At 39.7% G+C, this 14825-nt stretch overlaps 1 protein-coding gene across 1 annotated transcript in view; it reads left to right on the top strand.

The window, feature by feature from the left end:
- The first annotated feature begins 879 nt into the window (after positions 1–879).
- The window catches only part of LOC140596136 (melanoma-associated antigen 8-like), a 35901-nt gene continuing 21955 nt past the window's right edge, over positions 880–14825 (top strand). The window contains exon 1 of the mRNA XM_072743529.1: positions 880–914. Within this exon, the coding sequence (XP_072599630.1) occupies positions 880–914 (35 nt within the window). The remainder of the gene's footprint in view (positions 915–14825) is intronic.

Below are 14825 nucleotides of genomic sequence, written 5' to 3'. Positions count from 1 at the left end.
GTCCCGTTACAGGCTTTAGCATGGATGCACCTTGAAAACTGCTGAGTTGAAGAAGCCAGACACAAAGATATCATATTGCAAATTCCGATTATATGAAATACACAGAATGGCTATATTCATAGAGAAAGCAGAGTAGCGGTTGACAGGGTCTGAGGGAGGAGGGAATGGGCAGTGACCACTTATCGGATGCGACGTTTGCTTTTGGGCTGATGCAAGTGCTTTGGAACCAGACAGAGGCGATAGTCGTACAACACCGCAAATGTACGAAATGGCACTGAATTGGACACTATAGAATGACTTCATGTTATGTGTATTTACCATAAATAAATAGATCAATAAATCAATAAATATTGATAAATGCTGTGAAACAAGAAAACATGAATCTGCTGGAAACCAAGGAGTACCTTCCCCTTCTCTCAATGGCCCTTTGCCCTCAACCTAGGGTCAAGCTCCGTGGCCTAACATGCTGGGTTAAAGGTCTAGCCCGAGCCTCTTGGTCTGGCCTCGTCTTCTGCTTTCCACCACACCCGTAGCCTTTCTCTTTCCATACATGGAACTGTTTTCTCTGATATTGAGCAATGGGGTCCTCATTATCTCAACTACGCTCGCTATTCATTCCCACCTAGTAAACATATGAGTGATTAGAGAATTGCTAATTTCTACTCCTGTGATCCAGATATACTAATTAGGATACAGAACTCGTGTCTCCTTCAATGTAGTCTGGCTGTTCTTACAAGAAATATACACAGGATCGGATGAGTCCATATAACAGGCACAGTGGCACTGACCCTGGACCTTCTGTTAACTGGGTGACAGATGAATTTAAGGAGCAAGGGGATCTGAGGATACTGGTGAGAGGGTTTAATTCAGCTGCTGGCCATGCGCACAGGGAAGATGGACCGAGATGGGCTCAGGTTAGAGGTAGAAACTTACATAGAAGCCAGTGAAGATTTTTCAGGTGTGGCTGAGTCTTGACTAGCCAGACATTCCAAGACACTCTCTCTGCTACAGGGCACAAGGCAGAGAATGGCTGGTGGTGACAAGACCGATCAGTAAAAAGAAAATCTATCACCTGTCCAGGTGTGAGCTGCTGAGAGCATGACTGAGACAGGGACTGGGGGTGGAGAGGACAGAGACACAGAATGTACTCACGAGCCCTCCACTGCTTTCCTCAGAGGGGCCACTTTTCCAACAGCCACCCGCTGCCCGCAAGCTTCACCTCCTCTTCACTCCTGGAGCCATGTAATCCGAGACTACATTTTTGCTTGAACTCCATCTTCCTAGCCAGCGAGGCTTCTTTTGTTTAGCAAACCTAACTGCGGTTTTGGCTTCATTCACCCAGATGGCACCCCCAGATCTCAGCAAGAAGGACTGCACAGTTGAGAGTAAAATCTTAAAACATCCCTAAAGAGTTACTGTGTCCCTTCTAACTCCACTACAGCGTCTCATATGATACTCTGGAAAGTAGTCTGCAGGTTATGGTCTTTCGCGGGTTGTTTAAATGTTTTAAGTTGGATTCTTTAAATTGGCAGACTTTTTCTTCTTTTGAAAGCCCTTGCCATCCCTGAATGAACAGCAAAGCCCAAGTTCACAGAATCCAAGGAAAGGACCACCCTAATCCTCACTCCCTTCACCAGTTGGACTCTGGGTCCTTCCCACTCTCCCTCCACAAAACCCTTTGCCAACCATTGATGACTCTGGGAGGTCCCACCCAGAGCAAGCTCTCTAAGGTGAGATATTGAGGACACTGCCTCACCTCTCTGAGAACTTGAGAAACTATCTAAAATGGGAAATTTCACGTTTCCCACACACTGTTTGCAGTAACTGTTGTGATAAGTAAAACACCAATGCCCACAGGAGGTGTTCTGAATCGAGAGGGGCAGTTATCTCAAGCTCCCATTGCTTTCTTGTAGGCGTCCATTTAATTGCCTTTTAGTATGAGAAAAAGACCATAGTACCCAAATAGGTTTTATACACACACATATTCACAGCATTTTACTGATTTTCATGGAAAATGTGACTTTTTAAAGTAACACAGAGACTAAAATGGTTCTGTCTACTGTTGGGTGTATTAAGAGTAGGCACCTCTCCTAAAGTTGTTTAGAGACATGTAATTGTGTTACTAATCCTGTGTTTATGAGTGTGTAGATATGTTTTCATATTAGAGGCCAAATAAAATTGGTCCAACAAAATTGTGTGTTTTGATCGAGATGATGTTATTTAGCAAACATTTCCTGATTTTCTACTGAGTGCCCAAGGCCCACGCTGGGCCCAGGAATACAGAGTATGACATGTGACCCCAGTTCCAACTAGCTCACAATTCTGGTGGCAGGGTTGCTACAAATCTGTTTTCCAGATTCCTACTGAGATTGATTCTCACCGTTTCTGCTTGACTTTTTTAACATATTTTATTTATTTATTCATGAGAGACGCAGAGAGAGAGGCAGAGACACAGGCAGAGGGAGAAGCAGGCTCCCTGCGGGGAGCCTGATGCAGGACTCGATCCCAGGACCCCGGGATCATGACCTGAGCCGAAGGCAGACGCTCAACCACTGAGCTATTCAGATGCCCCTCTGCTTTATTTTTGACTTTCCGGTGGTTCTAAAGATATCCTTCTTAGAAAAATGTAAAACTATGAAATAAGTTCTTGAATAGCTGTGGTACTAGTCACTTTACGCAATTTCATTGAGGATAAGTTTGGGTACTTTCTGATACTTCAGGAATTGTACAGTTTCATTTAATTTCTTAACCATATGTACATAGATTTGTTCTTTGTATTTTTTCTTTTTATTCACTAATGTTTAGTGTGGGGCTCGTGGGCTTGCAATGAAACCCACTTCAATTTCTGATATTGATAATGTATGTCTTCTCAACTTTTTACTTTGTCTGGATAGAGGTTTAAAATTTATGGGATGCAGCAAATCAGTGTTACGAGGGGAAATTATAGCATTTAATGCTTAGATTAAGAAAGATCTCAAATCAATAATCTGTTTCCACCATAACTTAGAAAAAGAAGAAACAACCCAAAGCAGTAAGAAGGAAAGAAAGAAATAAACAAAGAGACAAAACAACGGAAGACAAAGAAATAAAACTGAAATCAGTCTTTTCTTTGAACTAGGGATTATTTTAGAGTATGCTGTTTAATTTCCAAATGTTTTGAGGTTTTTCTTGCCCTTCCACTACTGTTTGATTTCTACTTTGATCCCTTTATTATCAGAAATATCCTCCGGATCATTCAAATATATATTTTAAAAGATTTTATTTATTTGTTCATGAAAGACACATACAGAGAGAGGCAGAGACATAGGCAGAGGGAGAAGCAGGCTTCCTGTGGGGAGCCCGATGCAGGACTCGCAGGACTCGGACCCAGGAACCTGGTATCATGATCTGCGCCTAAGGCAGATGCTCAACTGCTGAGTCACCAGGTGCCCCTGGATCATTTAAATTTAAAAAACATTTTTTTTATTTTTTTATTTTTTTATTATTATTTTTTAAAACATTTTAATGACACAGGATGTAGTCCATCCTGGGAAATGCTCCGTATGTACTTGAAATAAACATGCATTTTGCTGTGATATAGGGGTGATATTGGATCCATAGTGTTTCTGACTAACCCAGGGCCAAACTGAGCTCTGACTGATGTTTCGGTTCTCCAAGCTTTTGGCATCCTTGTGGTGAGATTCCAGCATAAGCAACTCAGGTAAAATCAAGACTTCCTAGGGAACTTTATCCCTTGCTTGTATTTGCCCCATTTATCATTTCCCCCTCCCCTGGCCAACCAGGACATTCCTTTCCTGGTCCTCTAACTAGGAGGGGATCTATAGTCTCTCCACTTTGTTGAGTTCTCCCTTCAATGGATTGGCCTTTGGTAGCCAAGTGGTGGGATAATTGAGAGAAAAATAGCAAAATGCTTACCTCCCACTTTTTGGTACCAAAGCTTTTCTTTGCAGAGACACTCACATTACCTTACCTCCACATTTAAGGTATCTGCCCTGCTGTTGCTGAGGCTCCACCACAGGGTTTCAGCTTTGGGCCGGGGGCTTTCCTTCGAACTAAGTGTTAAATCCCTTAGTACTTTCATGCTTATTTGCTCTATACTGTAGTCGACATATATTTCCTATAAAAGGCTAGACTATAAAAATTTTGGGCAAAAAAAAAATTTTGGCATTGTAGACCAAACCCTCTCTAAGATAGATAGGTTTTATATTTTATTTTCATATGATATGCATATTCATATCGATTTGATGTTTCAGCTATATTTCTATTTAACATTTATCTTAATCCAATCCTTTAATTGTTTATTTAATATTTATATTATTATTTTTTATATTTTTATATTTGGTTTTTACCATGTCCTTTTCCAGTTACAAGATCCTGTCCAGTAAACCACATTACATGTAACTGTCATGTTTCCTTAAGATCCTCTTTGCAGTGACAGTTTCTCCGTCTTTCCATTCCTTCTGATGATGACAATTTTGAGTACTAGTTAGGCATACTGTAGAATATCCCTCTATTTGAATTTGTCTGGTGTCTTTCTCTTAAATCAACTGTTGTTATGAGTTTGGGGGAGGAAGCCTAGAAAGGTCAAGTGCTCTTCTCATCACATCCTATCAAGGGTACATTCTATCAATATGACTCATCCCTGGGGATTGTGATCTTGATCATCTGGCTGAGATGGTGTTGGTTAGGTTTCTCCACCAAATGTTTTTTTCTTTCTCTCTCCGCCACTATCTGGAAGGAAGTGACTATGTGCAGGCCACAGTTAGAGAGTAAGGATTAGGTTTCATCTCCTTGAGTGAGAGACTATCTATATTAATAAGGATTTGGAATTCTTTGGCATAAGAAATTTGTCCTCACGGATATTTATTTTATGCTTTGGGTTATAATGCAGTAAAATTTTATTTATTTGCTCAAATTTTTCCAGATTTGGCCACTGGGAGCTCTTTTCATTGACTCCTGTGGCCCTTTGTCCTATGCTCATCATTGTTTTATTTGTTTGTTCCTTTTGAGCATTACCTTATATTCTGGCATGACAAGATGTCCCAGGCTTATCTTGTCTATTTTCTGCATGAGCCTTAGAATCTTTCATTTCTTTATGGATCCCCGGTTTTCTTTATTGGGAAATAAGATTAGAAACTGATGCTGCAGGGGTCCATTGCCCCTGGTATGTCCTTATTTCTCCGCTCTCCCAGCTGACAGAGCAAGAAAATACATGCGTGTATATAATACTTATTTTTTATCATTCTCAGGTGGCTGCTCCATATTTTTTTCTCTAAAGTTTATAATTGCTTTCGATTGAATAGACAAAGAAGAATACGCTTACTCCATCTTGACCCTAGATCATTTCCATTTAATGATTGAGAGGGTTGTTTTAAATGTACCACTTGCTTGTTGGTTTCTATTCATCCATCTTGTCTTTGTTCCTTCTTCCTTTTTTTGCAAACTTTTTTCTGATTAATTGCCTACTTTTTATTATTCCATTTTATGCATGCTATTGGTTAATAGTTGTATATCTTTTGGGTTTTTGTAGTTCTGTTTTCGCAGTATCAAATTTTACTTATTAGCGTACCTTCAAATAATATTATACCAATTTAGGCACAATATAATATTTTTAAAAAATTAAGGATATTCCATTTCCTCCCTCTCATCCCTTAGACTATTGTCACAAGTTTTACTTGTACATATTTTGTAAAGTCTTCAATATATTGTTGCTATTCTTGCTTTATACCAGAAGTCAGCATACTTTTCCCATAAGAAGATAGACAGTGTATATTGTAGGTTTTGCAGACTGCAAGGTCCATTAAAGATATAAGCCTTTAAAATTATTTTGATTTCAAAGGCTGAATACAAACATGCCGCAGTCTGGATTTGACCTTGAGGTGGCAGTTGGCCAACCTTTGCTTTGGACAGTTAATTATCTTTTAAGGTATCTAAATATAAGAAGAAAATGTTTTTTATATTTACCCTCATCTTTACAATTTCTGGTGCTTGTTGTTCCTTTGTATATATCCACATTTACACACATTAGTATACTCCATCTGCATGAAGAACTGTCTTTAACATTTCTTTTGTGTATTTCTGGCAATGAATTTTCTCAGCTTTTGTCTTTAAAAATTTTTTGAGGGACACGTCATCCCTTTTTTAAAGACATTTAATTATTTTAGGGAGAGGGAGTGCTCCTGCAAAAGTGGGGGGAGGGGTAGAGGAAGAGAATCCTTCAAGCGGACTCCCTGCTGAGTGAGGAGCACACTGTGGTGCTGGATCCCAGTACCCACAAGATCATGAACTGAGCCGAAACCAAGAATTGGATGCTCAACTGATTGAGCCACCCAGGTCACCATCCCCCATTGAGTTCTGAGCAAAAATTTCACTAGATACGGGAATCTGGATTTAGAAAGTATGTTCCCCTCCTTTTAACACTTTAAAAATCACTCTTTTGCCTTCTGGATGGAAATCTACCATAATCCCCATTTTTCTCTGTATGTAATATTTTTTTCTTCTTGTGGCACTTGTTTCCTTCATGGAAACTTCTCTTTCATTTCAACAGTTTGGGTTTTGTGTGTCCTTTTTATCCTGGTTAGTGTTTCATGAGCTATTTGGATCTGTGTGTGTATTTTGTCTTTTGCTGACTTTAGAAAATTCTTGCCTATCAGCTCTTCAGCTATATATCATCTACCCTGTTCTTTACCTCTTTCTTATTCTGGAACTCCAGATAACACACAAACTACATCATTTCATATTATCTCACCACTTTTGGATGCTTTATACTATTTTTCAGTTATTGGTTTTCCTCCTTGTATTTCGTTTGAATAATTTCTAATTTCATTTTTTTTAGTTCTACTAAAGTGATTTTTTTGACAATAGTTCACACTATGAGGCTTTCTGGTAATATGGAAGGTCAAAATGCATATATATATCTTTATATATATTTATTTGAAAATAATTATATATACTCAAAAATTACCCCCTACACACAAAAGGACAATCATGTCATATATATCCAATTTAAAAAAAAAAAAACCTGATAAGACTTTATTATAATCTGGTTCACAAGGAAATCCAGTTATTTCTATGGCACACAATGTTTTATTAATTAGAATTACATGTAATGACATTATGTCAGGACACATTAAAACTTTAAGAATTTTACATAACTTTTAGACCCATCATAACATTTACCCACATAATATAACCTCATAAAATTAACCATTATTTGTTTGACAATAGTTCCAATGTAACTTAGCATACCAAATAAACAAACCTAATTAGTCAAAATTATTATTTAGAATTTGAATTTTTAGGAAGTTTGTTAAGAACCTCAGAAGATTCTAGATGGTATGCCTAAATAGGATCATAGGTCACTGTAAAATTTAATACTTTATCATGTATTTAACCACGGTGACAATAAAAGATCCCAAAGGCAAAAACAGAGGGTTACTTGATTGTTAACAAAACAGCTTCTTTAAATATTGAGAAGATTTAGTAATCAAAGACCTAATGAAAACAGAGAAATCTTGTTTTTCTGGGCAGATAAAGATAAAATAGCTTTTTATAATTTCTTATCCAGAACAGACCAAATAAAAAAGAAGCTTTTGTGTTTTTAACAAAGTTAAGCCAATTTCCAGGAAAAAAATTCCAATTTTATATCAGCATATTTTAAAAATTCATATATTCCAATCATAGTGAGTCCAGATCATGCATACTTTTTCCCCAAGATTCCCATTTATAACCTTCCTCCAATTTCTTTTTTAACTCAAATTATTTCATAAACTTCATCTCTCTATAAATAGCCAATCTCATTTTGGGAAAAATACTTTCTTTCCCTCAACAAAAATGCATTTTATTCGTCATACCTTTTTATACATCTCCTGTATTCCAATATACAGTTACCTTATCATTTCCAGCAGTCTCAATTCCATTCATCAGAACTTTATTTTTTTCATTGAGCAATTGTAACTATATTTTTAAAATGTTTTTTATTGGAGTTCAATTCACCACCATTTAGCATAACACCCAGTACTCATCCTGCCAAGTGCTCTCCTCAGTGCCCATCAGCCAGTCAACCCAACCCCCCGCCCACCTCCCCTTCCATTACCCCTTGTTCATTTCCCAGAGTTAGGTGTCTCTCATGTTTTGTCACCCTCACTGATATTTTCACTCATTTTCTCTCCTTTCCCTTTATTCCTTTTCACTAATTTTATATTCCCCAAATGAATGAGACCATATGATGTTTGTCCTTCTCCGATTGACTTATTTCATTCAGCATAATATCCTTCAGTTCCATCCATGCTGAAGCAAATGCTGGGTATTTGTCATTTCTAATGGCTGAGTAATATTCCATTGTATACATAGACCACAGCTTCTTTATCCATTCATCTTTCGATGGACACGGAGGCTCCTTCCACAGTTTGGCTATTGTGGACATTGCTGCTAGAAACATCAGGGTGCAGGTGTCCCGGCGTTTCACTGCATCTGTATTTTTGGGGTAAATCCCCAGTAGTGCAATTGCTGGGTCGTACGGCAGGTCCATTTTTAACTCTTTGAGGAACCTCCACACAGTTTTCCAGAGTGGCTGCACCAGTTCACATTCCCACCAACAGTGCAAGAGATTTCCCCTTTCTCCACATTCTCTCCAACATTTGTGGTTTCCTGTCTCGTTGATTTTCCCCAATCTCACTGGTGTGAGGTGGTATCTCATTGTGGTTTTGATTTGTATTTCCCTGATGGCAAGTGATGCAGAGCATTTTCACATATGTTTGTTGGCCATGTCTATATCTTCATTGGTCAAATTTTTGTTCATGTCTTTTGTCCATTTCATGATTGGATTTTTTGTTTCTTTGCTGTTGAGTTTAATAACTTCTTTATAGATTTTACATATCACTCCTTTATCTGATAGGTCATTTGCAAATATCTCCTCCCATTCTGTAAGTTCTTTTAGTTTTGTTGACTGTTTCTTTTGCTGTGCATAAGCTTCTTATCTTGAGTAAGTCCCAATAATTCATTTCTGCTTTTGTTTTTCTTGCTTACATGGATGTATCTTGCAGAAGTTGCTGTGGCCAAGTTCAAAAAGCTCCCCTCTAGGATTTTGATGGATTCTTGTCTCATATTTAGATCTTTGATCCATTTTGAGTTTACCTTTGTGTATGGTGTGAGAGAATGGTCCAGGTTCATTCTTCTGCATGTGGATGTCCAATTTTCCCAACACCATTTATTGAAGAGACCTTTTCCAGGGGATAGTTTTCTTCCTTTATCAAATATTAGTTGACCATAAAGTTCAGGGTCTACTTCTGGATTCTCTATTCTGTTCCACTAAACTATGTGTCTGTTCTTGTGTCAGTACCACAGTGTCTTGATGACCACAGCTTTGTAGTACAACCTGAAATCAGGCAATGTGATGACCCAGCTATGGTTTTCTTTTTTAAAATTCCCCTGGCTATTCGGGGTCTTTTCTGATTCCACACACATCTTAAAACAATTTGTTCTAACTCTCTGAAGAAAGTCCATGGTATTTTGATAGGGATTGCATTAAATGTGTAAATTGCCCTGGGTAACATTGACATTTTCACAATATTAATTCTGCCAATCCATGAGCATGGAATATTTTTCCATCTCTCTGTGTCCTCCTCAATTTCTTTTAGAAGTGTTCTGTAGTTTTTAGGGTATAGATCCTTTACCTCTTTGGTTAGGTTTATTCCTAGGTATCTTATGCTTTTGGGTGCAATTGGAAATGGGATTGACTCCTTAATTTCTCTTTCTTCAGTCTCATTGTTAGTGTATAGAAATGCCACTGACTTCTCGGCATTGATTTTGTATCCTGCCACACTGCCAAATTGCTGTATGAGTTCTAGCAATCTTGGGGTGGAGGCTTTTGGGTTTTCTATGTAGAGTATCATGTCATTGGCGAAGAGGGAGAGTTTGACTTCTTTGCCCATTTGAATGCTTTTATTTCTTTTTGTTGTCTGATTGCTGAGGCTAGGACTTCTAGTACTATGTTGAATAGCAGTGGTGAGAGTGGACATCCCTGTCGTGTTCCTCATCTTAGGGGAAAGGGTCCCAGTGCTTCCCCTTTGAGAATGTTAATCGCTGTGGCCTTTTCGGAGATGGCTTTTAAGATGCTGAGGAATGTTCCTTCTATCCCTACACTCTGAAGAGTTTTGATCAGGAATGGATGCTGTATTTTGTCAAAATCTTTCTCTGTATCTATTGATAGGATCATACGGTTCTTGTTTTTTCTCTTGCTGTTATGATGAATCACATTGATTGCTTTACGAGTGTTGAACCAGCCTTGCATCCCGGGCATAAATCCCACTTGCTCATGGTGAATAATCTTCTTAATGTATTGTTGGATCCTATTGGCTAGTATCTTGTTGAGAATTTTTCATCCATGTTCATCAGGGATATTGGTCTATAATTATCCTTTTAGGTTGGGTCTTTGTCTGGTTTTGGAATTAAGGTGATGTTGGCCTCATAGATCACGTTTGGAAGTATTCCATCTCTTTATATCTTGCCAAACACCTTTAGTACAATAGGTATGTTTCATTCCTTTAACGTTTGAGAGAATTCCCCTGGGAAGCTATCTGGCCCTGGCCTTTTGTGTCTTGGGAGGTTTTGATGATTGCTTCAATTTCCTCCCTGGTTATCGGCCCGTTCAGGTTTTCTATTTCTTCCTGTTCCAGTTTTGGTAGTTTGTGGTTTTCCAGAAATGTGTCCATTTCTTCTAGATTGCGTAATTTATTTGTGTATCGTTGCGCAAAATACGTTTTTAAAATCGTTTGTATTTCCTTGGTGTTGGTGCTGATCTCTCATTTTTCATTCGTGATTTTATTAATTTGAGTCCTTTCTCTTGTTTTTAATAAGCGTGGCTCTTGGTTACCTATCTTATTAATTCTTTCAGAGAACCAAATACTGGTTTTCTTGATCTGTTCCACAGTTCTTCTGGTCTCTATTTCATTGAGTTCTGCTCGAGTCTTTATTAATTGTCTTCTGCTGGGTGAACATTTCATTTGCCGTTCCTTCTCCAGCTCCTTTAGTTGCAAGGTTAGCTTTGGTATTTGAGTCCTTTCCAGTTTTTGGATGGATGCTTGTATTGTGATGTATTTCCCCCTCAGGACTGCTTTTGCTGTATCCCAAATATTTTGAGTGGTTGTATCTTCATTTTCATTAGTTTCCATGAATCTTTTTAATTCTTCTCTCATTTCCTGGTTGACCCTTTCATCTTTTAGCAGGATGGTCCTTAACCTCCATGTGTTTGAAATCCTTCCAAAATTCTTCTTATGGTTGAGTGCTAGTTTCAAAGCATTTAATGTCTGAAAATATGCAGGGGATGATCCTAATCCTTTGGTATCAGTTAAGACCTGATTTGTGACCCAGTATGTGCTCTATTCTGGAGAAACTTCCATGTGCTCTTCAGAAGAAGAATGTGTATTCAGTTGCATTTCGATGTACAATTCTGGAAACATCTGTGAAATCCAGCTGGTCCAGTGTATAATTTAAAGCTCTTATTTCTTTGGAGATGTTGTGCTCAGAAGATCAATCGATTGTAGAAAGCACTGTGTTCATGTCTCCAAGTATAAGTGTATTATTATCTAAGTAAGTCGTAACCTTGGTTCTTAATTGATTGATATACTTGGCAGCTCCCACATTCGGGGCATAAACATTCATGATTGTTAGGTCCTCTTGTTGGATAGATCCTTTAAGTATGATATAGCGTCCCTCTTCATCTTTTACTACAGTTTTTGGGATAAAGTTTAATTTATCTGCTATAAGGATCGCTAACCCTGCTTTCTTTTGAGGACCATTGGAATGGTAAATGGTTCTCCAACCTTTTATTTTCAGGCTGGAGGTGTCCTTAGGTCTAAAATGAGTCTCTTGTAGACAGCAAATAGATGGGTTTTGCTTTTTTATCCAGTCTGAAACCCTGCGCCTTTTGATGGGATCATTAAGCCCATTCACATTCAGAGGTACTATTGAAAGATATGTATTTAGTGTTATCATGATACTTATTCAGTTCCCTTTTTGTAGATTGTTTCCTTGGACTTCCTCTTTCTTTTACAGAGTCCTCCTTACTGTTTCTTGCAGAGCTGGTTTGGTGGTCATATATTCGTTCAGTTTCTTCCTATGTTGGAAGTTCTTTATCTTTCCTTGTATTCTGATTGAGAGCCTTGCTGGATGAAATATTCTTGGCTGCAGGTTTTTCTCCTGTAGGACCCTGAATATATCCTGCCATCCCTTTCTGGCCTGCCAGGTCTCTGTGGAGAGGTCTGCTGTTTACCTAATAGTTCTCCCCATAAAGGCTAGGGATCTCTTGTGTCTTGCTGCTTTAAGGATCCTCTCTTTATCTTTGGAATTTGCAAGTTTTGCTATTAAATGTCGAGGTGTTGAACGGTTTTTATTGATTTTTTTGAGGGGGAATCTATCTCCTGGATCTGAATGCCTGTTTCCCTCCCCAAGTTAGCGAAGTTCTCAGCTATGATTTGTGTTCAAATACACTTTCTGGTCCTCTGTTCCTTTCGGCACCCTCTGGAACCCCAATTAAACATATAATTTTCCTTCTGAGACTGTCATTTATTTCCCTTAACTTATCCTCATGATCTTATAATTGCTTTTCTCTTTTTTCCTCAGTTTCCTTCCTTGCCATCCACTTGTCTTCTATGTCACTCACACGTTCTTCTACCTTGTAAACCCTCATCATTAGGACCTCCAGTTTGGATTGCATCCCATTTAATTGATTTTTAATTTCGGCCTGATTAGATCTAAATTCTGCAGTTATGAAGACTCTTGAATCCTTTGTGCTTTTTTCCAGAGCCACAAATAGCTTTATAATTGTGCTTCTGAATTGGCTTTCTGACATTGAATTATAATCCAAATTTTGTAACTCTGTGGGAGAAAGGACTGTTTCTGATTCTTTCTTTTGTGGTGAGTTTTTCCTTCTAGTCATTTTGCTCAGTGAAGAGTGGCCAAAAACAAGTTGTACTGGATAAAGGACAAAAGAGAGAAAAAAGGGGGGCAGTGGAAACAGAAAACAATAAACAAGGAGGGGTATCCTCTGTTTCTATATACTGTAAATCTCTCGCATTACCCTGGAACTTTCCAGGTCTGCTTGGTCAAGGACTTGCTCTTCCCCTGTCCTTCTAGCTGGTCTTCTGGGGGAGGGGCCTGAGGTGCTCATTCTCAGTTGTGTGCAACTGGGGGAGGTGCCCAGTCTCCTACCAGGTGCACGACTCAGTGGAAGGTGTTTATCCTTTGAGGCCCCTGCTCCCTAGTGGCCTTGCTCAGTCCCAGGCACAAGGTGACACTAGGAGGAACAACGACAGTGGCGGCGGCCAGCTCTCCATCTCTAGAGTCAGCTCCTCCAGTAACTACCACAGTCTCCCAGTCTGTAGGGGCCTGGATGCCTCGGGGGCCGGCGGGCGTGTACCTGCACAGCTCGGGGCTGCCCAGCAGCAGGAATGTCCTTGCTGCTCTGTGTCCTCCCGGCCTCCGCCTGTCCCTGGGGGAGCACCGGATCCTGGGCTGTGTCCCCCGGTGCCATGGGCTCCAGGACCTGTGCCGCCTGAGCTGCTCCCGAGGCCCTGCCGGGCACACGGTCCAGCCCTATAAGGAACTGGGCCCAAGGTGTGTGGGGCGCTCTCCCTCGGGGCACAGGTCCTCTGTAAGTGCCCCTGGGAGCCTGAGGGCATCCCTGCCCCTCCTGTGATCCTGTCCAAGTTCCCTGCGAATGCCATTTGTCCAGGAAGATTGGTAAAGCTCCTGCTTCTCTGGGACGGGGCTTAACTGTCCAGGGGGCTCTCTCCCGGCTCCTCACAGGGCCCCCTCCCCCTTGGATGCTGCTTTATTTCTTTATTTTTTTCTGTCTTCCTACCTTGATAGAAGCACGAACTCTTCTCACTGTAGCATTCCAGCTGTTCTCTCTTTAAATCTGAGGCCGAATTCCTAGGTTTTTAGGGTGATTTGAAAGTTATCTAGGTAATTTGGTGGCAACAGGTGACTTGGGGACCCTACTCTTCCACCATCTGGCCCACCTCGATTTCTAATTTACTTACTCAAGTTGATTCTGTCTTTCCTCTACCATGTTCAGTCTGTTTATAATCCTTTTAGCAGATATTGTTTTCCAATTCTAGCTTTTAAATTTGGTTGTCTTATTGCTTACATCTGTGTTAAAATTACCAATCTCTTCATGCACGTTATTCACCTCTACTTCTAGATTATTTAATATGTTAATCATAGGTGACTTAAAGCTTCATCCTACGGCACGTGGGTGGCTCAGCAATTGGCTGTGTGCCTTCATTTAAGGCTGTGATCCACAGGGTCCCGGAATCGAAGCCCACATCGGGCTGCCTGCAGGGAGCCTGCTTCTCCCTCTGCCTGTGTCTCTGCCTGTCTCTGTGTCTCGCATGAATAAATAAATAAAATCTTAAAATAATAAAATAAAACTTTCTTCCTAATATAGCTAGAATATAGATCACCTTGGAGTACCGTTCTATTTGCTGTTTTTGCTATTAGCAGTAGGTTGACTGTTCTTGATTTTGGAGTGTTGGTTTTTTGTAGTATTTTTTATTGATTTGCAGCCAGACATTATCTGTAGGAGTACAGCAGAGAATGAGGTGAATAGCATTTAGGACTGGGAATTGGCATGCCTCTTCTTTGTTAGTGTGTGGGGAGTAGCACTTCTACTCCGTAATTTAGCTGGGTCCAAGGTTTATTGTTGCTACGAGTTTCAAAATCTTCCAGTGGTGAGCTGCCTTTCCTTGTGCTAACTGCAGGGCCTGTGATGTCAGGGTTTTCCCCGAGTCCCCGCTGTCTCAGCTGCCAGCAGTCTCAGTGGG

Source organism: Vulpes vulpes, chromosome X (assembly GCF_048418805.1).
Source record: "Vulpes vulpes isolate BD-2025 chromosome X, VulVul3, whole genome shotgun sequence".
NCBI lineage: Eukaryota > Metazoa > Chordata > Mammalia > Carnivora > Canidae > Vulpes > Vulpes vulpes.
This window is presented reverse-complemented; position numbering and strand designations above follow the sequence as displayed.